Source organism: Danio rerio, chromosome 13 (assembly GCF_052040795.2).
Source record: "Danio rerio strain M-AB ecotype USA chromosome 13, GRCz13ab, whole genome shotgun sequence".
Lineage (NCBI taxonomy): Eukaryota > Metazoa > Chordata > Actinopteri > Cypriniformes > Danionidae > Danio > Danio rerio.
The window spans coordinates 22,349,244-22,371,785 of NC_141033.1; the positions used below are offsets into that span (position 1 = coordinate 22,349,244).

The 22,542-nt window shown below is 36.0% G+C and overlaps 1 protein-coding gene and 1 long non-coding RNA gene across 6 annotated transcripts in view; one reads left to right on the top strand and one right to left on the bottom strand.

Moving 5' to 3' along the window:
* atrnl1a (attractin like 1a) overlaps positions 1-22,542 on the top strand; it is a 465,931-nt gene that overhangs the window by 122,241 nt on the left and 321,148 nt on the right. For 4 of the 5 annotated variants that reach the window (XR_015505851.1, XR_015505852.1, XM_087279119.1 and 1 more), the window contains exons 12-16: positions 102-313; positions 11,023-11,141; positions 14,709-14,825; positions 14,961-15,093; positions 20,498-20,685. Coding sequence is in view for 2 of the 5 variants with exons in the window: in XM_087279119.1 (XP_087135245.1) it covers positions 102-313; positions 11,023-11,141; positions 14,709-14,825; positions 14,961-15,093; positions 20,498-20,685 (769 nt within the window). In the remaining 3 variants the exon portion in view is untranslated. Of the gene's footprint in view, positions 1-101; positions 314-11,022; positions 11,142-14,708; positions 14,826-14,960; positions 15,094-20,497; positions 20,709-22,542 lie in introns of all 5 variants that reach the window. The other variant, XR_015505853.1, reaches the window with a different exon arrangement.
* Positions 163-14,811, bottom strand: LOC147834187 (uncharacterized). Its single transcript, XR_015505896.1, has 3 exons — positions 14,714-14,811; positions 10,523-10,667; positions 163-301 (listed from the first exon to the last, which is right to left on the bottom strand). It is a non-coding gene; the product is annotated as an uncharacterized LOC147834187 (long non-coding RNA).

Consider the following 22,542-nt stretch of genomic DNA (forward strand, 5'->3'; position numbering starts at 1 on the left):
TACTTGAATGTGTGGTCTTATCCTCTCATTTCCTTTGGAAAATTGTGTTGGCAAGACAAACTGGTTACAATATGAAAAAGGTCTGTTTTCTGTTCCCTCAGATCCATGTATATTTTTGGTGGTTTCTCTGGTGTGATCCAGAACGATGTGCTGGTGTTTAAGCCTGCCAGCTGTGAGGCCTTCATCAGGGAGGATGTTTGTCAGAGTGCCGGTCCTGGAGTTCGCTGTCTCTGGATTGAAAATCGCTGTGAACCCTGGGACTCCAGTCATGCTAATGACAGTGTGCCTGCCTCCTTCTGCCCTGCACGCACCAGTAAGATCTTGTTATTTTAAATACTTTTTTTTTAAATGACTACTAACAGTTCTATTTATAGTTAATAAGTATTATAACCCATTCTATGATCATATTTCATCATGCATTGATTTTTGATTCAATTCAGTGTAAATGTGGCTCTCCTTTCACCCTAAAGGGTTTTGCATTGTTGTTAGTTGTTGTATATTCCTCCTACTATATGGATATTTAGCAAAATTAATGAATAAATGGACATGGAATTTTGATCTAAGTAGCACACCATCTTAGGAATCCAGATGTCTTCAAAAGCAGATTTTCAGTTAAACAGTGAATTGAAATATCTCGCAAAAAATCCATTTATTATTATTATTTCAAATTTTTAACCATTAACAAATATCTATTTTAAACCCTGACAAATCTGCATTAACTATTCCTGAAGATAAAATTAGGTGCCAGGCTACACGGTATGTTTCCAAGCTTAGAGTTAGTCTGTATTATTTTTAATATTGTTATTTTAATAAATAGAAATGCATATTTATAAATAATAATTTATAAATAATAATATGAATATATTGTTTTATTCAGCATGGGAGAATTAACATAATTTACACAGCATTTGTCTTAATATAAATACTAAGGTTTTAAATCAAGTGTGTTGTTTTGAAATTTAAAAGCTGTTAATAATAATTAAAAAGGTTCAGTTTATTTTAAAAAAAGCATGTGGCTTGTATGTTATTAAATAGATTTAGAACAAACATGTTTTAGCAGGTTATTAGCATGTTTTAGCACATTGTTATGGATTTATTTTGAACCTTGCTAGCATGTTAAAGGATGTTGCTAACAAGTAATTGCATGTTTTAGACCATTTTAGCATGTTGCTAGTATACATTATGTAAATGTTACTGACAGGTTTAAATGTTACTAGCATGGTTTTAGCATAAGTTATTATGTGTCTGTCGGGAATTCTTAATTCTGATTGGTCAGAAACAACATTCCAGTGTATTTTCCTCCAAAATATTAACCACTGAGTAACACAAGCTCATCTACTTCACGTCGGGCTGCCAAAAAGACTGTCGGGATTTATGTCATGATAACAACTTCCTTGGATGTTCTTTATCCCTTACATAACATGTTGTTTGTATATTTTTGCTAGTTCATAGATATATGCACTAGATATCACATACGGACCCTGAGCATGCGTCAATACCATTGCTAAATTTATACAGTGCTCCCAGGACAAATGTTATTCAACCGCACTAGTAAAGACCAAAGCCAATCTGAGGATGCTGGACTTCTGCACTGTGAATGGGTGTAGTAACAAGCAAAAAAAAAAAAAAAAAAAAAAACACATAAAGGCAGAACATTTCATAGGCAAGATTTCATTTTTGATTTTGTATTAGTGCTAAAGTAAAGTTGTTGATTATGATAATACTGTCACTTACTGACCTAACCATAAGGCAAAGTAGCACCAACTGGCACTAAATTCTAGACTTATGCTAGTTTTGTTGAATAAAATCAGCAAACAATGTAAATTAAATATGACAAAAAGATGCTGTTCTGCCAGAAACTTGCACTATTATCGTTCAAAAACGTTTTTTAAGTAACTCATAAGGGTGCATTACAGTGCCTGTGCCTCAATGTGCATACTGTCCACCCTAAATCATTGATTATTACAAATGTTTATTTAGATCAGAAAGGTGGATGTGCAAATTGAGACGCAGGCATATCGATGGTTCACACAAGTCATTCATAATGGGTATTCATTTACAAACGAATTGCTCCCTCCATTAGTATCAAAAGTAGAAGCAGGAGAGCGGGTGTGTTTCAGGACATGGATTAGATCAAATTTAACAGGGAGGGAGGATAATACATTTCCATGCACACAAATACACACTCGTTCACATTCATTTCAAAGGAGTGCTACCCTGTACTAAAATGACGGCTCTATTGACGCATTTCTTTCAATAGACAACAAGAGCATAGGCAACATCTAATGTAAATATCTTTGGTGTGATTTAGCACATTGCTAGGATGTTTAGCCACAAGGCTAACACAGCTGAGCACATTGCTAACAAAAATTGTTAGACTGCTATTATGTTTAATTCAATGCTAGCTTGAATTAGCATTTTATTAGCATGGTATGACAACTTTTTTTAGCATAATTGTAATGCTTTGCTAGATGATAGTTGGAAGAAGGCCTGATGGCTATGAAGCAGTTTTTTTCTAATCTTTAATTTTTGTTAGTTTTTTCGGTGTGTAATTAATGGTAAAATATGTGACTGTTAGAAACATGTACACATCATTTCACATTATAGGAATTCCTGTTATTATCGTACATCAGCATCCCAGTGGGCATAAAGTTCACTGTACATCTCATTCAATTGTATTGGACCATTAGCTCTGTATGTCAAACGCACACCTGGAGAGTATTTTGCCTTCGTATAAATCCTCTGTCAGGAGATTATTGTTAAGCCACATATAATCCTATTTACACTTGATACATTGGGAGGCTTATATGCAGAGCTGCTGGCATGTTCTGGGTTACCTTGATGGTGCACAGCCTGATTTCTACTGGGTAAATCCTGCCCGACTGTGGAAATGCCTGTTGATAATTGACTGAACAAAAGGTCAGTCGGCGCATAATAATCTCATAGCGATGTAATTAGGATTGCGTTGAAACCCAACTCCAGCGATTGTGGATACAGATGTTTTTGTCTGTGGGCAAAGCTGGACCTGAGAGGATTAATGCAATTACCATGTAGAGTGTGGAGTTCTATCAGAGGTGGATTGGGCTTTATTTAAGTAATGGAATGACATACAAGTTCATGATGGATTATTGTATATTCTGTAAATCTTAGAGACATGTAATCATGTAGTTTATCATTATACTTAAACACTAATTAGGTGGTTGCTCTGATTGCATTAATTATTGTTTATATAATATTTTTAACCACAAAGCTTGAGAGTAAGAAGAATCATGTGATCGCTTGCAGGTTGCATTTTTAATATCAAGGATACAGTGAATTATTAAAGTATTATTCATTCATTTTTCTTCAGCCTACTCCCTTATTAATCAGGGGTCTCCACAGCAGAATGAACCGCCAACTATTCCAACATATTTTTTTATGCAGCGGATGCCCTTCCAGCCACAGCCCAGTACTGTGAAACACCCATACACTCTCTCATTCACACACACTACAGCCAATTTAGTTTATCCAGTTCACCTATAGCGCATGTTTTTGGACTAGAGCAGAGCACCTGGAGTAAACCCATGCAAACAAGAAAAGAACATGCAAACTTCACACTGAAATGCCAACTGACCCAACCAGGACTTGAACCAGCAACCTTCTTGTTGTGAGGCAACAGTACTAACCACTGAGCCACATTGCCACCCTATTGTGAAAGTATTATTACAATTTAAAATAACTGTTTTATATTATAATGCATGAAAATTTGAATCAAATATAATTTATTCCTTGTGAATATTCAGCATCCTTACTACAGTCTTCATTGTCACATCATCCTTCATGAATCTTTCTAATATGCTAATTTGAGGCTCAAGAAATATTTATTATTTATTAAGATATATGATATTTTATTTATGTATTATCATCAGTGTTGAAAACGGTTGTCCAATATTTTTGGGTCACAGTGTTTTTCAGGATTGAGAGATCTAAAGATGAATGTGTATTTATAATGTAATTATTGCAAATATATTTACTTTAAATATACATTATCTACTTTGTATTTAAATTGAAATGAAATAAATTACTTTTTGCTGAGGTAAGGATTTTTTATTTTTTTTAAGTTCACAACATACATACAATCATACATAAATACATACATACATACATATTAAAATATATATGATTTTACCCAGAGAACATAATGTTCAGTACATTTTATATCAACTTCTTTTAAAAGTAATAATTATGTTTCTATACTGATTTTGTGATATACAAACATTAATAAAATAGATGTAATAACTTTTAAGACTTAATTTATCAAGAATATTGTCACATTCACCAGCGATCAAGCCTTTGCAGATGGCTGGAGAACTATACACATGCCACCACATGAACCACAACTACCAGGATGCTTTGTGCCAATCAACTCCTGCTACAGCTGTGAACTATTTGGTCGGACACACACACACACACACACACACTAGGGCTGGGCAGTAAATCGGGTTCTGGGGATATATTGATATGATTCCCCAACGCGATGCAGTGTTAAGCAGTATCGTTCATATTGATATGGTTTGAGGCCCCCTGTGTGCATTCTGTGCGAAACAGACCCCTCCAAGGTAGCAGCACCTAAGCTTCATTTGCACAAATGTGTGTATGCTCAAATTAATGATTTACTCCCTGAGCTTCCAAAAGAGTTGTTCAAAATGAATGAATCATTCAAGAACGACCCATCACTGACGCAACATGGAGGAACATGCAGTTCCTGTGTTGTATCTAAATCTGACTCCCCAAAATAATCTGACTCCCCTTCGTGTGCACACACGTCACACAGCGCCTGTAGCTGTCACAGCAGTTCATCAGAAACCTTTTATCGATCATTTCTTCTGCATATTCATCAAACATTTTGTGCAGCTTGTATTTTTTGTGCAGCTGTTTATTTGTAAACAGGGAGGGAAACCGCTGTGTTTAAATGATATTTTATATTATATTTTATTATAAATGTTTAAGAATGTTTTATTAAGGCGTTAACCCCCAATAAACCATTTATGGGAAAATACCAGATATATATTGAATACCGTCATTCCTTCTAAAAATACCAGGATATGATATTTTGCCCATATCGCCCAGCCATAACACACACACACACACACACACACACACACACACACACACACACACACACACACACACACACACACACACACACACACACAAATAGTTTTTGACTACGTATTTAGGATAACCTGTATGCTTCTGTTTGCCCCCGTTTTGACCGTTGCTGTCTGACCATTCTTTGTTTAATAAACTGCGCGTGGATCCTTAACTCCGTTGTCCAGCATCATTCCATTATATATATTAAACATATATAAGATACAGAATTTATTGAAGACAGCACTAATAAAAATAAAATACTGCCATTGAATGGCTTTCCTTGGGTAAAGGTAACAGTACAATAAATTTGTTTATAATAAAAAATTAATTAATTATTAATTACAAGTTCAATTCAACATTCAATTCAAATAAACTTTAAAGATTGCACATCCAGTAGGCAATTTTTTTTATTCATATTAAAGTGTAGCATTTTTAGAAATCAAATTGAGGATTTTATTGCTAAAAGTTTGTTTCATATTAAATGTATCATACCTGCAGTATGCTACAACTGTTTAGTGAAGTTTACACATCTACAAGAACACTAATAGATTGGCTTTGACAAGAATCCATTTCAATATGAATTAAAATTGAGATATTTTGTTTTGTTTTCGTTTTACCTTTTTTTCAGTTTCTGTAAATTTTGTGGACAAAATGTAAACTAAACTGTCAATAAATTCCTGAAGTACTTGAGTCACTGAATTTGTCCCTTTATTACTATTAGGGAAGGGCATTTCTGACCATTCTTCATTTCGATTAATCCACAGGTTTGACAAACTACTAATTAATTAATCGGGGGTGGAGCTTAAGCAAGAGGCCGGGGCGTGTGTGTTAATTGTGGCGATAGTGACAATTAAATAACATTCAATTAAAATTATATATATTTTATTTAAAGCCCTGCTAAAAATGGTGTCGATAAAACCATGACAGGATTCAGAAAACAGTTAAATCAACGCTGTTGGGTTATTACAAAAAAAAATCAACATTGGTTAACACAGTTAACATTTAAATAAGTGTGAGCAGTGGCATATTTAGGCATGGGCAATATGGTCGATGCCCAGGGCAGCATCTTGCTAGGGGGTGGTATGGTGAGACGGTGCGAAAAAAACTAACCCCAGTAAAAGCTTTGAGATATGATCTACTTTATGCAAGTGTATTAATTTAAAGCTGTAATCCCTGAATAAAGACCTTAGAGGCCATTCACAATTGGCGTATTTTGCATGCGCAAGTTTGTTATTCTCTATGTGCAACTGAAACAACAGTGGTGAAAACAAACTGACACATGCATGCGCACAGAAAACCATGCCTCACGCACTGTTCTGCTCCCGGTGTGAATACCGATTGTATACATGCATGCTGATAAAATACACGCTGCTTACTGTGAACTCGGAGTAACTTTTATGCAGCGGTGTCGGCACGCAGCAAGCTTGGCAAGTTTACAAAACTAAAGTTATAATATGATTATCTTATTTAAACTATATGGCTATGAAGCAGAAAGGAGAGATGATGAATCAGGGAGGTAAGACTTAATAACATTAATTCTCAGCCATGAGTTGGATCTAATGCCTAGTTCCGACTGCATGATTTTAGCCCCGATTTTGGCTCGCCGAGAGGTTTTGAGAAATCGCAGACAAATGCCTGAAATCACAGGCAAATCGCTGCTCGTGCACGTGAGTGACAATTAAACAGTATAAACTTTCAAAGACGCGATCTGAGAGAATCGCCGATGAGTCGCCGATGCCTGTGAGATATTTGGCATCAGCCATCGCCTACAGCCAATGAGAGAGCAGCTTTCACTTGTGTGTGCTAGTGTGTATACCTGCTGCAGGCCAGCGGGAGGCTGGGGGAGAAGTTAAAAGCGCTCTTTTTCGGTTTATTTGGACCCATGAAATGGAGGAAAAACTAGTGGAGGTTTGACAAGACTCAGGAGCAACCGTGTCTGTTTGACGTTTTATACAGAAAGAAATTAGATTATAATCAACGTTGAGGAGAAATGGCTAATTCCCTTTAAACCCAGGTGAGCAAATATGAACATGTTCTACCCCATTAAAGGCTTCTTTCTCATTATGTAGTTAATAACAAAAGATATACTACGTGTTTTTGGCTGTGAGACGTAGTTTGGACGAAGTTGTCGGCGATTCTTCCTATAGTAAAGTCATGCAATGTGAAAGTCCCTGTTGCCGATCCATCTTGCAGTGTAAACGACGAAAACGCTAGCCCAGATAGTCATGCAGTGTGAAAACATCTGTGACACGACTACTTTGAAAATCATGCATAAAATATATTTTTTGTATTCTATAAAATTGTCTTTAATATTCAAGCAAAAGATTTCTTAAGAAATCTTAGCATATCACTCAAGTTGTGTCTCTACATTTTTTCCCACTTAGGCTACATGTAGGATTAATTTCTGTGATTGTATATTTAGTATAATAATGTTTGATATTAATAATAAGAAGAATTATCATTACCATAATATATATCAGGGCGAAGCAGTGGCGCTTTAGGTAGTGCTGTTGCCTAACAGCAAGAAGGTTGCTGGTTCGAGCCTCGGCTCAGTTGACGTTTCTGTGTGGAGTTTGCATGTTCTCCCTGCGTTCGCGTGGGTTTCCTCTGGGTGCTCCGGTTTCACCCACAGTCCAAAGACATGCGGTACAGGTGAATTGGGTAGGCTAAATTGTCCGTAGTTTATAAGTATGTGTGTGTGTGGATGTTTCCCAGAGATGGGTTGTGGCTGGAAGGGCATACACTGCATAAAATCTTGCTGGATAAATTGGCGGTTCATTCCGCTGTGGCGACCCCAGATTAATAAAGGGACTAAGCCGACAAGAAAATGAATGAATGAATAATATATATCATATATTATTTATTTCTAATTACATTTCTAAAAGCAGGGGGTTCGCCCAGGGTGCCATTTAAACTAGAACCACCACTGACGTGAGGCATGTAGAATTTACATGACGCATTGTAAATAGAATTAATCCTAAAGCTTAGAGACACAATATGAAAATGTTATATTACAATTTGTGTTCATCTACACAAAATAGACTATAACTACATGCCAACCAGAAAGTAGTGGATGCAGTTCTCACATTACAGGGCGCTTTAAAACAACGCCAACTGAAGCGCTGCAGAAAAAAAAGAAAAAAAAAGAAACCAAATTAATTTTACAGTTTTATCCCTTTCAATATGTGTCTTATTATTTCTATTAATATTTTGGATTTTGGAAAAAAATAGCCTGAATATGTTTTACCACAGCTATAAAACTTCTTTCAAAATGATCAGTCGGTGGAGGTAAATAAAATAAAGCCGGCTGCTTAAACTTAAAACAAAAACAGCCTGAACATTTTACCTTGCATGTCTAATGAAACTTAATATATGGACAACATATTTTTATTCAAAAAGATCAGTCGGTCTCCGATGAAAGCTGAGTGCGAAGTTTATTTACAATTAGACCGGTGGTGGAAAAAACGCGCTCAGCAGGCACAGAAGTTGCAGGAACAGCCAGGTACCACTGGGCAAGGGTGCTTAGCCTTGCAAATCGAGACTCCTTTACTTTGCATCACAATAAAGGATCCAGGTTTAGAGAGATGCATGGCTCCCTGAAGTAGCTTTCGATTTTGGTGTCATTAGGTGAAACATCACTCATACCGCATCCTCGTCGAAAAGAGTGTCGAGACACGGCGCGCACATGACAGCTGAAATTATCAAACACCAGACGCACACATTCGAATGGTATTTAAAATGAAATTATTCAGATAACGCTCTGTGGTGCGGCAAAAATATGAAGAGCGTCCTGAGTCGTGGCTGGGCACCACTGTGTATCCTGATAGAAATACGTTTAGAATTCTGAAATGCATGACGCTGCGTGGGCCGTAGTGCGGCTCTTCTGGTGTGTGACCCCTATACTCTATCTGTGCTCAGGTCTCACCTCTAGACCATAGACTGTAAAATATATGGACGTAGTATCCGTGACGTCACCCATAGGTTTCTAAAGAGCGCAAAAGAAGCCACAAGTAGGCGCGGCCAACCGTCGCCATATTGTTCGCGCGTCATCACACCCACGGCGGGATACCAAACAAGGGCAAAGAGGCGGAGAGTGAGCGGAGCTACAGACACCTGCTGACATTTTGCTTGGACCTGGTTCAGACACACTTTACTTTAGAGAACGCTTAATACTTTATCACCTGTGACTTGTTTGTATTCTGACCACTTGTGCTTGGTTGTACACTATATCAATAAAGTGTTTAGACTTTTAAAAACTCTGCTGTAATACATTGAGCCACTAAATATTGTTCTTATGAGGTTTTTCAAAAACGCGAATTACTTCCAAACACTTCAGATATAGTCTGTGTTAGTTAATGTAAGACTATTGATGAAATCCAGCATAACACTGTATGACAACGCTTCAGATGACTGATCTACAGCCTACAGCTAATCAATTCGTCAGATTCTGGAGTTCAATACAGCTCTAAATATAATTATAAACAATAAGTGATCTTAAATAAAACAAATACATGTATAGAGATGGTATATAAGTATATAACTTTACTCACATGGGAAACGGAGGCCACATGAACGGTTTGTGAGCACAATTAAGTGCACTCAGCATGCCATGCCATCTAATAATTGTAGGAAACAAGTCCAAAAGGCAGTTGACTGTGTAAAGCCACATAAAACAACACAGAAATACGATAAATATGCCGAGATCAGTGGCTAATCTGCAGGATTCAGCTGAAGTGACGTGACGGCGACCAACGAGATCTAGCTGTCATTCAAGTAGCAACGCCCTTACTTATGCAAACTTAATATAACTTATTATAAAGGAAACGGATGAGTTATAAAAAAATTCACCCCCCTCACAGTTGTCATGAAGGGTAATATTAGCTGTATTAACCAAAATCTTTTTTTGTACCAGGCTGTAAACACCTTTTTTTCTGCTGTAAAGTTGGCCATTCTAACAGTGGCCTCAATTGAAATTTGCTCTATTTTGGAGCCAGGAGCCAGGACTAGCGGAATTTCGGATGAATTGCAGTTTTAGTTACTTCCGTATTGGCTTCCTGAGGGAGAGCGTGAGGTTGCCGCTTGCTCTAGACGCAACTCCTTACAGCCTTAACCAATCAAATATCATACTACCACCCAAATACCAACCAGAAAAAATAAATGGAATTTAATTTTAGAGCCAATCGATTATCCTTTTCATGCTCGATCTTTGCTGATGCGTTTGATTAATTAAATAATTGGACACATCCCTAAATATTATCATGACCTGCAACTTTAAAATAACATTAATTCAGAGATCATAAATGTTCTTCCTTATTTATTCAGTCAAATCAATATCCATTCAGTTAAAATCACTTCGTTGTTTAATAAAAAGTGTGAAGAATCTACTCACATTTCTTTTCTCCCATCCTTGTTGGTTTTTGTCCTGGATTTTCTCATTGTTTATCCTTTGAAACTCTTCCAGGCAAAAGTTCTGTTGTGACCTCTCCTTCTCCGAAATAACGATGAAAACAAACCAACAAACAGAAAAGCTCCTCCTGAACAGAAAAAGAACAGGAACAACAGTATTCATGTGTGTCAAGCTTATTCATGTCGGAAATAAACAAATTCACAGCGAGGACGAAAGTTTCTTCTCTGTCCTTGGCTGTTCGCCTCGAATCTCCAGTTTTAATTTCGCTGTGCCCTGTCCATGTCCACATCCGCTGTTCAACTTTAGCCCTTACCCGTGTGTCATTGCACACACTCATTTTTCACCACAGTTATGAAGTGTTTCACCTTGAGAGCTCTGAGTTTTGAGTTAGACTCTCATTACCTTCAAACCTCACTTCTGGTTTTATGCTAATAAGAATGTATTTTCCTGGCCTCTGATGATTCTTGTGTTTTTAATCATAGATGCAGCTGATAAGCAGTGTCAGCAGTTTTCTGACTGTGCTTCCTGTACGGCCAACACCAATGACTGTCAATGGTGCGAAGACAAGAAATGCATCTCATCTTCGAGCAACTGCACTGTGGTATGTCCAAATAACACATCCCAGGCACATTCTGACATTTGGTCAGGACCTCTTGACTTTTTATCACACTGACTACTCCATTAGTTTCAATTAGACCTTTAGTGCAGTAAATACACAAACAGCACCAGCAATGTATGTCACAATTTATTTTGATGGTTTGTTTGTTGAATTTAAGTTACATTGCATCTACATGTCAACTCAAATTATAAGTAAATTAGGTTGGGGTCAGCATATTTTAAGCAGACAGTCTACTAATACTCAAATGGACCATCAGAATAAAGTGTTACCGCAATGTATCATCAGTAAAGGATACGTTTGGATATACTAAGGTAATTTTGACATGTATAGTATATATTATAATATTATTAATACAGTATGAACTGTCAAAAAAATGTATTTACATTACAATTTTATTTTATCACCTAACACTACCCCTTAATCTAAACATTTGTTAGAGCTACAAACTAAGATTGCAATTTCCAAGCAAACACTTAACAACATATATATTTGTTATAGTTATAGTTTTTTTAGGTATTTTAACCACATGTTTATGATGTTTTTGTGTAAAATGATCACATTATCACAGACGTACTGGGCTAAAAGTTTCAAATCAGACATAAACACTTTAACTTTGGTTTGAGAAGTGCAGGGACACAAAATGTGAGAAAAGTTTTTGATTAAAATCTAATTTCCTGCATTTACATATTTATTTTAAGTACTTTATTGCTACAAAATCCAGAAGAAAGTAAGCCGATTAAAAAAATTAAATACCAAACTAAAAAAAAAAAAAAAAAAAAAAAAAAAAACTCTGTACAGTGGTTGTAGTTTGTGGGAGTTATGTTCTAAAAAAACCCAAAATAGGCTACATTCGCAAAGTAGTCTGTTTTTTTTAATTTTTTTAAATTATTACAGATGTTTTAAGGCTGTAAAACCCCTCTATACACACATTTTACACTTTTCTCAGACAGCCATTAACATTTGCACACTTTTCTCTCTTGTTTAAAAGTTCAAACCTTCGTAGAAAAATAGGTCCAGTATTATAGAATTAGGGCAACATGGAGGCACAGTGAGTAGCGATCTTGCCTCACAGCACGAAGGTCGCTGGTTCGAGCCTCGACTGGGTCAGTTGGCATTTCTGTGTGGAGTTTGTATGTTCTCCCTGTGTTGGAGTGGGTTTCCTCCGGGTCCTTCGGTTTCCCCAACAAGTCCAAAGACATGCGATATAGCTGAATTTTGGGTGAGCTAAATTGTCCATAGTGTATGTATGTGAATGGAAGTGTATGGGTGTTTACCAATGAGGAATTGCGGCTGTGTAAAACGTATGCTGGATAAGTTGGCGCTTTATTCCGCTGTGGCAACCCCAGATTAATAAAGGGACTAAGCCAAAAAGAAAATAAATGAATACATGATAGAATGAAACCAAAGATCAAAACCATTTGATCTTTATTTATTTATACCATAATGTCGCCCTACATCTGCATAACTTCTACCTTCCTTTAGAATGCCCAGAAGTTCAACTTTTTGTGGTTACCATCTTTCACTGTCTTTTGGGTGCTAGAGCAGGTGCATTTGACAGTGCAGAACATTTCGTCAACATTGTAGGGAACAAACACACAGTAAAGCACTTCAGAGTCACACTGCTAGCAATTGAAGGTTTATGTAAATTTGGTGAGCTGAACACATTCTGTACTGTACAGGGGTCTGTTCTTCGTACGTGGATTACTCAGTTAGCTGGATTTAGATATTGACGATTTGACACGATCCAGGATCGTTTCGTTCTTCAAAGCTGATCCGAGAGTTGTTGTCATAGCAACAGTTCTGCTAGGTCAAACCTGATCGGGAGCAGGTTCAATTTATATAAACAGGATTAGATCAGCTCAGTTCAAGCAAAGATTATACAGAAAGTATTTTCCGAATTCTGATATTTTCTTACAGTAGTAGTTATTTACACTTGGGAAAATAGTAAATATTTGTAACTATATATATATAAAGTTATAGTTATTAATAAAATAAATAAAGTTATACATATTAATAAAACTTATGCAATCTGCACCCGCGAAATGAAAGTACAAAGACTGCCACCTGGTGGTGCAAAGAGAAAACTTATTGATATGAACTTTTTAGATCTCTTTAGTACAAATTGTGTATAATAGAAATGCACAATATGTGACTTTTTTTTAAAAAGCAATAATACATTTATGCAGTCATAAACATGTTTTGATAGTTAATATGCCAGAGATTTGATGCTTCACAAAAATTGCAGACGCCTTTACCAATATCAAAATGCTTTTGTAAACAACCAGTTATTCTTTACACCGATTAAAAAATCGGCTACTATAATAAAGAAAATCTTTTCTAGATGTACAACTAGATACACTGATTTGCATTGAAATACACGAGGAACTCTTGACACGTGAAAGTGTAAAGCCTGCAGCTCACAACAAATGTGGAAAGTTCTTGCGTGTCATATTTAACAAACGGTTTACTGCTAATTTGATGTAATTTTGCTCACATGGATAATTGAATATTACTCAGATGATGTCATTACGCTGCTGTGCTGTCAGCCAATCGTTGCATTGCTGATCATGATTTCGAGGATCGATAGATCTGTCCTTCACAACACACGCAGCAATCTCAGATCAGTTCATCCAGACATTCTAATCTGATTCGCAAACTTGTTTGAAGAACCAAATTAGCGAGAGATCAGTTATCAAGATTAAAAGATCCAGGATCTGCCAAATAATCTTAGATCATTTAAGCGAGGTACGAAGAACGAACCCCAGGAGACATGGCACAGAGGAGATTGATTGACAGTGTTCTACAGCCAGTCAGGACACAGAACACTATGCACTAATCAGGACGCCCAACACAATGTGCTGTAGAAAAAAAAAAGTCAATTTGTACAAAAAAAATTAATACTGAAAAGTAAAGTACATTATAGTGAGGGACCACTGTACAAAAATGATTATGAAGAGAAATTAAATGAAAATGTTGATCATTATCTTATTATTTGTCTTTTATGAAACACCTGTTATAACAACAACAACAATTCGTGGTGCTAATTTTCTGTCTAGCTTAAATTCCTAAGAGTTAGAGTAAAATCAGCAGGTTTAGACATATTCTGTTTGACAGAAAATAAGATTATTTTGACCTGACCTAATATGTTGGAGCAACTAACTTGCATCACTTTTTTCACCTTCCTTGTTGACATAAAAGTCATCTGTTACTGCTTGGCTTTTTATCGCTGTCTGAAACCATAAATCTCATTAAATGTATATTTTCAACTGCAATATCTGCACATTAGAACCTTCATAGAGTTATTTTTAGAGCATGCCCATAGATGTTTTTTAGACGCAGATGTGCACATGGATGCATGCAGACTTTCTGTAGTTCATGGCTAAGACTGCCTGCATTTAAAAATCATGAAATGTAGTGGGGACACAAAGAAATTTAAAAAGTCGAAGGGACGTGTTCCAGTGGAAGTGATGCCCCAAGCTGATGATCATAAGAATATATTAAATATATACAAATTTTCCTAATGCCTTCTTATGTTTTGTCTATATTCAGCTTACAGTTGAGCTTGCTCGCCACCCTCGTGGTCCGCTGTACCTCAATCCTCCCCCTGCTATGTTGTCTGAACACCAGCTCTCTATTTGGAAACCCGGTGTGCGCAAAAACGGCCAGGTATGAAGCTTATGAATTGACTAATTGGCTTAAACATGTTGCACCTGTAACCACTTAGTTCCACCTAAAACTTTCTTGTCCACATTCAAATTTGTAGACAGAGTACTGAAAGTTTTTCTTTATCTTGTTTTTCAGTCTATCAAGAACCATACCAAATGTAGCATTCGAAGTGAGCAGGTCTGTAGCAAACTGGTGAACTGCAGGAGTTGTTCGCTTAACATTAACTGCCAGTGGGAGCCACAACAGCAGGAATGTCATGCTTTACCTGGTGAGTTAAAGTATGGAGATTGCATTGCATTGTTTTGATTAAGCGTCATTGAATCTTTATTTTAAAAACAACAACATTTGTGCTATTGTTTGCCCTGTTCTACACTTAATTCTGGGGTCAGTATTTTTGTTTTGTTTGTTGTGTCTTTCACTGCATTTTTGGGAAGAATAAAGATTCAGCACTGACTTCATAACATAAATTTAATTAAAAAAATGCATACATATTAAGTTAGATTGCTATTTAAATGTATATTCCTCTATTTTTATTTTGTACTTTTGAAGCAGCCCTTTAAGCATAACAGATCGAACGCTGAAAATTAAATCTCACTGACATCAAACTTTTGAACAACAGTATAAATGCCATTAAAGTGTATAGTTGACTTTTTGATCATGCTGTGCTCTGGAAAGATCACAGGAAAGTTTCTATTTTTAGGGCTTCCTCAGATCTGGAATTAAGCAGTTTTGTTAGTCTGATTACAAGCAGACAATGCTACATATAGATGTATATGGGCCCTAAATAGTTTAAGGTTGACCACGTTTAGCGACTTACAGAAAACATTTCATAATGCAAATACTCAGTTGATTGCACACATTGTTGATTGTGTTACGTGTTTATGTTGTTATATTGTATTTTATTAATTTCTTAATAATTTATTAAACACTGAATATATGAATGTGTTGAATATTGAATATATATATATATATATATATATATATATATATATATATATATATTAATCAGTTAATATATTAATTTAAATGTCAGAATCAGCCGAAAAACTAGAGTGTTAAAAGTATAATTAGAAATAAATATAACAAAGCAATCCAGCTAAACCAAAACCCACAAAACTATTAATCAAAGAAAAATGTAGAGACAAAACCGTAATCTTCATTGTATGCAAGGCTTAACTAAACTACTTAAGGTGTGATAGTGGCAACTCCTCTATAAGCTAACTACAAAAAAAAAAAAAAAAATAGATGATTCTATTCAGGTGCTCCTCTGGATCAACACAAGCGAATACCTTTTAAATGTGGTCGACCAGCTCCTGATTGGTGCGCCGAGTGGCGTCATAATGATGAATGACGATCTTCTCTTCCAGTGGTCGCACACCTGGGGCAGAACAGAAAAAGCAGGGAAAAGGGAGAGAGAGCGCAAAAGAAAACAAAAACGAAACTCTCAAAAACATATGTGAAATGCAACAACTGTTTGATTGCAGAAATTTTACTATTAAACAACCCCCTCCCCTAACAAATCACTTCCTTTTCAAGTTCTGACTTCATACTTCATAATACTTCATTATTCACTGTGTTGTACCAAAGATACATTCAAATTGCAGCACAGGCTTTATGGAAATATATGTACATATATATATATATATATATATGTATATATATATATATATATATATATATATATGTATATATATATATATATATATATATATATATATATATATATATGTATGTGCTATTTACAGAGGTTTAATATTAACTATTTACATAGACTTTTTACCAACAAATGAGGATTATTTTCATCCAGTTTTGTTAAAACAACAAAACAAAATCATAAATCAGTGTTTTTGATTTGTAATTGAATATGTTTGCTTTACCTGTTTATTTTTATTTGGACCTCTTGTTCTGTCAATTTGTTCAGTAGCTACCTTTGTACAGTGTTGTGCTTGTGCTGCTTGGATTAGAGTCTGCTGATGCACAGTTAAACTAAAGAGAAAAAAGCAATGCAAAATCAAGGTAAACTACATGGTTGGCATGCACATTTCATTTACATTTGCTTTTTAAAACACAATTGGTTGAGTTTAGGTCAGTGGTACGGTACGGTACAACAAGCCCCATTTCCTTGTGGACTTGTACAAGACAGAAGTGTACCTGAAACATACAACCTAACCTAAGTAACATATTTCAGATTTGCATTCCTCTATCATTTGTAATGTGCAATGAAATATACCTGGAGCAATGTAATTTTAGTTTCACAGAAATGTAGGCTGATGTATGTATTTCCAATCAGCCTGGACTGTCATTTTTATTTCCTTGATTTCCCGCTCACTTGTAATCAGAGTCGGAATTGTAACAAGAGGGAACTGAAAACCAAATACAATTGGTCACACATTTGAACAAGTTTATACTGAATTGGGAAAAAGCACCGACCGACCACTTATGATCAGAGCACTAAAATGCCTTGCTAGAATTAGAACTACTTGTGACCACTTTGCATATTCAGATTTGTTGACTTCGGATTTGCTGACCTGAAATTTATTTAGAGGGCAAGATTTTGAAAGAGGCAAAGTTGGAGAAGTTTGAAAAATGCTTGAAATATCTCAGATGCAGAAACAAAGGAAACCCATTTCCACACTCTGAGGGCATTTCTACCTGATTTATTTGATCTGATCTAGTTCGAGAGCAGGAAGTAGTGCCATCGTTTGATGTATTATTAACATTCCTGTGTCTCCCTTGGGAAGACATGTTTTCTTGTCTACAAACCCACACTTTGTATCTATGCTCTACATTTCTCAGTCTCCAGAAAAGATGCACACTCACACAACCCATTGTATACATGCTAACAAATATTGCATTTCATATTAAATATTAATAAACGCCATCGTCACATTTGTTTTGCCATTTTGCTTAATGGAGTTCACATGGTCAGCTTCACTAATTTACTTTCTTAACCTTTAGATAGTACAGAACTGTTATTTATTCATTTCTTCATTTACAACACAATATTATAGAAAAGTATTCAAAATCACAACTATTTCTGTTTGTTTGCAAAAACGTGACTTTATTGACAATTTGAATATTTTAAATCTTAAGTTGATCTTGCAAATTCTGGTTCAAAACCCTGGTAATAATCTGCCTACATTTTTGTCTTATTTTACAGACTTTATTTATTTCATTATTTATTTATATTTATTTAAGCTACTAAATAGTCAAGAGTTGCATTTTCAACATCAAAAGTAGACAGAGAAGAGATCAAGGTCCCATAATGCAATTCATAACTGTAAATAAACAGAGAACCTTGGTAAATACCAAAATACAAAGACTTCTTTTTATTTAATAAATGAATATATATATTTTTTTAACAGTGCAAGGTTTTTTAACAATATTAGATCAAAAGATCAGAAAAAGCTCAAATCACCAAAATACATCTTAATACCAGATGTAAACAGGGCCTCTGGGCCAATATCAGGATTTTTTTCCAAGGACAAATGCTAGAAACTCACTTCTTATCTGTCAAACTTTTGACTGATGGCTCAATTTGGTGTACACACACACACACACACACACACACACACACACACACACACACACACACACACACTTGTAGTATTTGCACAACTCTAACTCTAGTAAAGATGTGCATATCCAAGCATGGAAAATGGAGACCTTTGCAGATGGATAGTGCCTAGACTAGAGGGCCAGTTCCAAGCAGTAATTACTCAAGATAGCTGAGATATTTATCCATTTATGGCCGAGCAGCCTGTCAACAAACCCAAAGTTTATTGTTCTCTTTTTTTTTCTTTTTCCGCACTCAGTTGTTTCTCACTTCATCGTATAACAGCCCTTATCTTAGCAGATAATCAGCCACATTTTATAAAATGTCTTGAAGTAAAGGGGGAGATGTTTTTTAATGTTATTTTTAGTGCTTTGTGGTTTTATAATTGTGTATTTTTCCTCTTTGTTTGGCTTTTCAGGAATTTGAGGGTTCTGTCTGACTGTTGGTTTTTGTGGTTAACCATCGTCACGGTTAATTATTCTTGTGCTGCTCGCTGTAATAAGTTCAAACCCCAAAGGCTTTCATGGCTCTTAATTTCATGATGTAATTTGATTTACACTACTGTTCAAAAGTTGTACTTTTTTCTCACATGCTTGCCAAGGCTGCATTTATTTGATGAAAGTACATTAAAACAGTAATGCTGTGAAATCTTTTTATGATTTAAAATAACTGTTGGCTACCACTATTCTGCTACCTGCATAATATATCGAATATGTCCCACAAAATGAAATAGTGCTTTTTAAAACTAATTTCCTGTTCGTCCTTGTAAAGTGACCTTAAAACAACGCACACTGTGTAAAGTGCTATAGAATCAAGGGTGATTTGACATCACTTGAATACTATTATTAATATAGAGTATTGTAAAATTTAATTCATATTTTTGTTGTTAAAGCTGAATTTTTAGTAGTCATTACTCCAGACTTTAATGTTAGTCAGAAATCAAAATAATATGTTGATTTGCGCATGAATCACAGAATCAAATAAAGACATTTGCAGTGATTATGGCCACAACCATATCACCCTACAGCCCAAGACTGGTTACTTAATTAAAGCCAAGCAGGGCAGAGCCTGTTAAGTACATGGATGGGAGACCACATGGGAAAACTAGGTTGCTATTGGAGGTGGTGCTTGTGAGGCCAGGAGAGGGTGCTAAATCTGCAGTCTGTGTGAGTCCTAATGCCCCAGTAAATTGAAGGGGACACCATACTCTCAGTGAGTGCCATCTTTTACATGAGACGTTAGCATGGCTCTCTGTGGTCATTAAAAAGCCCATGGCGCTGCTTGTAAAGAGTAGGGGTGCAACTCCAGTGTCCTGGCCGAATTCCCTCCGTCGGCCCTTACCCATCATGACCTCCCTTTTATTTCCATCCACAAAATTGACTGTATTACTGTCTCTTCACTTCACCTATAGCTGGTGTGTGGAGCACACTGGCGCCATTGTTCTTTGGCTGCTGTCACATTATCCAAGTGGATGCTGCACACTGGTGGTGGAGTAGGGAGACCCCTCCACATGATTGTGAAGTGCTTTGGGTGCATGGTCATACACAGTAAATGCATTATATAAAACACATGACTTACTTACTTAATATTTTTGTAGAATTATTTATTTATTCACAAAGGCATCTTTATAGAGGAAATGCGGCACAGAAACCAAACCTGAAGCAGCATGAAACCGCAAAAATGTGCATTTACACAGATTAATGCGGCTCTGTAGTGTTCTAAATGCATTTACACAGAAATTAAAATTGTAGGATTTATACTTCATAAAATAAATAGTACAATTTTAAATGAGTTTTAACAAACAAATTCATAAAAGGTTAAAGTGGGAGTAGGGTGGACAGTACAGCTTTAGTAAGCTGAAGTCATTCAATATAAAGTACTTTTTCAAAAAGGTGATATCTATACTATATCTTTGTAAAACTGTGTGTGTTTATAAGTAAGTATCTGGTGCAAACAGAAAGGAAAGAGTACCTTTCCTACAGGTGTTTTTCAAGCTGATTCACCTATGTGGAGCACACTCAGAATTTTCAGTGTTTTCAACATTTTCCAATATTTTGTGGGAGTAAGGCCTAGTTTGGACTGAAGCTTTATACTGAATTTCTCTGTTTCTTTTCAGCTCATTTGTGCGGTGAGGACTGGAGTCAGGTTGGAGATGTGTGTCTGAGGCTGAACGCCAGCAAGGAGAGTTATGATAACGCCCAGCACTACTGTAAGAACCTGGAGGGCAGCATCGCCTCTCTGACATCAGCCAGACAGGTGGAGTTCATCCTGGAGGAGCTGCAGAAGTATCAGCTGCAGGAGCGGGTGAGTTCAGCTCAAATACTGACGTAGATTTGTCTTGATACGTGATTTGGTGTATATCTAGAACACAACCAATGGTTAAGATTTTCTAGATTTGTTTCAAACTGGTCATAGCTGCTTCTATTGAGAACAGGCTGCATTTTGATATAAGCTATAGCAATCGTCATTGTTAAAAAAAAAATAATAATAATTTTTAGAATGCATGCATGGACAGGAAGTACAATGCATTTTAATTTTGTGTGCAGTTTGCCTAGACCAGGGATGGGCAAACTTGATCCTCGAGGGCCGGTGTCCCTGCAGAGTTTTTTTTTCCAACACTAGTCAAACACACCTGCACAAGTTAATCAGTGTCTTCAAGATCACTTGAACTCTATAGGGAGGTCTTTTTGAATAGGGTTGGAGCTAAACTATGCAGGACACTGGCCCTCCAGGATCAAGTTTGCCCACACCTGGCCTAGACTGAGGCCACAAAATAATATATTGAGCTCACAATATTTTTTAAACAAGGAAAAGTGTTTAAATTGTGCCAACATTTCATTTATTTATTAATTTATTTTTGTTGTACACTACCTGACAAAAGTCTTGTCGTCGATCCCAGTTGTAAGAGCAACAAATAATAACTTCTAGTTAATCATTTGGAAAAGTGGCAGAAGGTAGATTTTTCAGATGAATCATCTGTTGAACTGCATCCCAATCATCACAAATACTGTAGAAGACCTATCTGAGCCCACATGGACCCAAGATTCTCAATGAAATCAGTCGAGTTCAGTGAAGGACATAACATTATTTGAGGTTACATTCAGTATTTGCAAGGGGTGTGTGAGAGATCTGCTAAGTGTATGGCAACATTAACAGCCTGAAGTATCAAGACATTTGTGCTGCCCATTACGTTACAAACCACAGGAGAGGGAAAACTCTTCAGCAGGATAGCGCTTCTTCTTATACTTCAGCTACAAAATCAAAGTTTCTGAAAGCAAAGAAGGTCAAGGTGCTCCAGGATTGGCATGCCCAGTCACCAGATATAAACATTATGGAGAATGTTGAGGTAAGATGTAGGAGGAGGTATTTAAGATGAATCCAAAGATTCTTGATGAACTCTGGGAATCCTGCAAGAATGCTTTCTTTGCCATTCCAGATGACTTTATTAATAAGTTATTTGAGTCATTGCAGAGATGTATGACTGCAGTCGTCCAAGCTCATGGCAGTCATACACAATAATATTCATTCTTTTTCCACTAAAACATGACTTTAGATTCTATACTGTACATGATTTCTGTTAAGTGACAAGACTTTAGTCTGAGCAAAGGCAGACGGTACTGTCCTAATTAAATAATTTCAAATCAAGTCATGATCATATTTTATTTTGGTACAATAAGTGTAAAATAGAGGCCTTTACCTTTCACTTACTGTCTATTGCCATCACTATCACTATTGCCACTTCAGATACCAAATGATCAACTAGAGGTCATGTTATTATTTGTTGCTCCTGAAACTTGGATAGGTGACAAGACTTTTGTCAGGTAGTGTATGTCATGTGCAGGACTGTGTGTTTTCATCTGAAGTTTCAAACTTAACTTAGGTGCTAAATGAAATATTGCATATAAAAAATCATGCATTCTGTTCAATGCACTCAAAAAAATTAAATTGTTACTTCCTGTGAAACTACAACGAAATACTAGTTATAAAATGTATTTAAGTTGTAGAAGTAGTTTTTACCAGTGAAGCTGCTTTGTTTTTTACTATTATGCACAATTTTGCTATTTTAATTCACCGTTTTTTGTGATATTCTAAAATTCACAAAAAAAAAAAAAAAAATAGGTGGATGGGAGCATAGCTTCTGACACTATCAGTGATATTTCA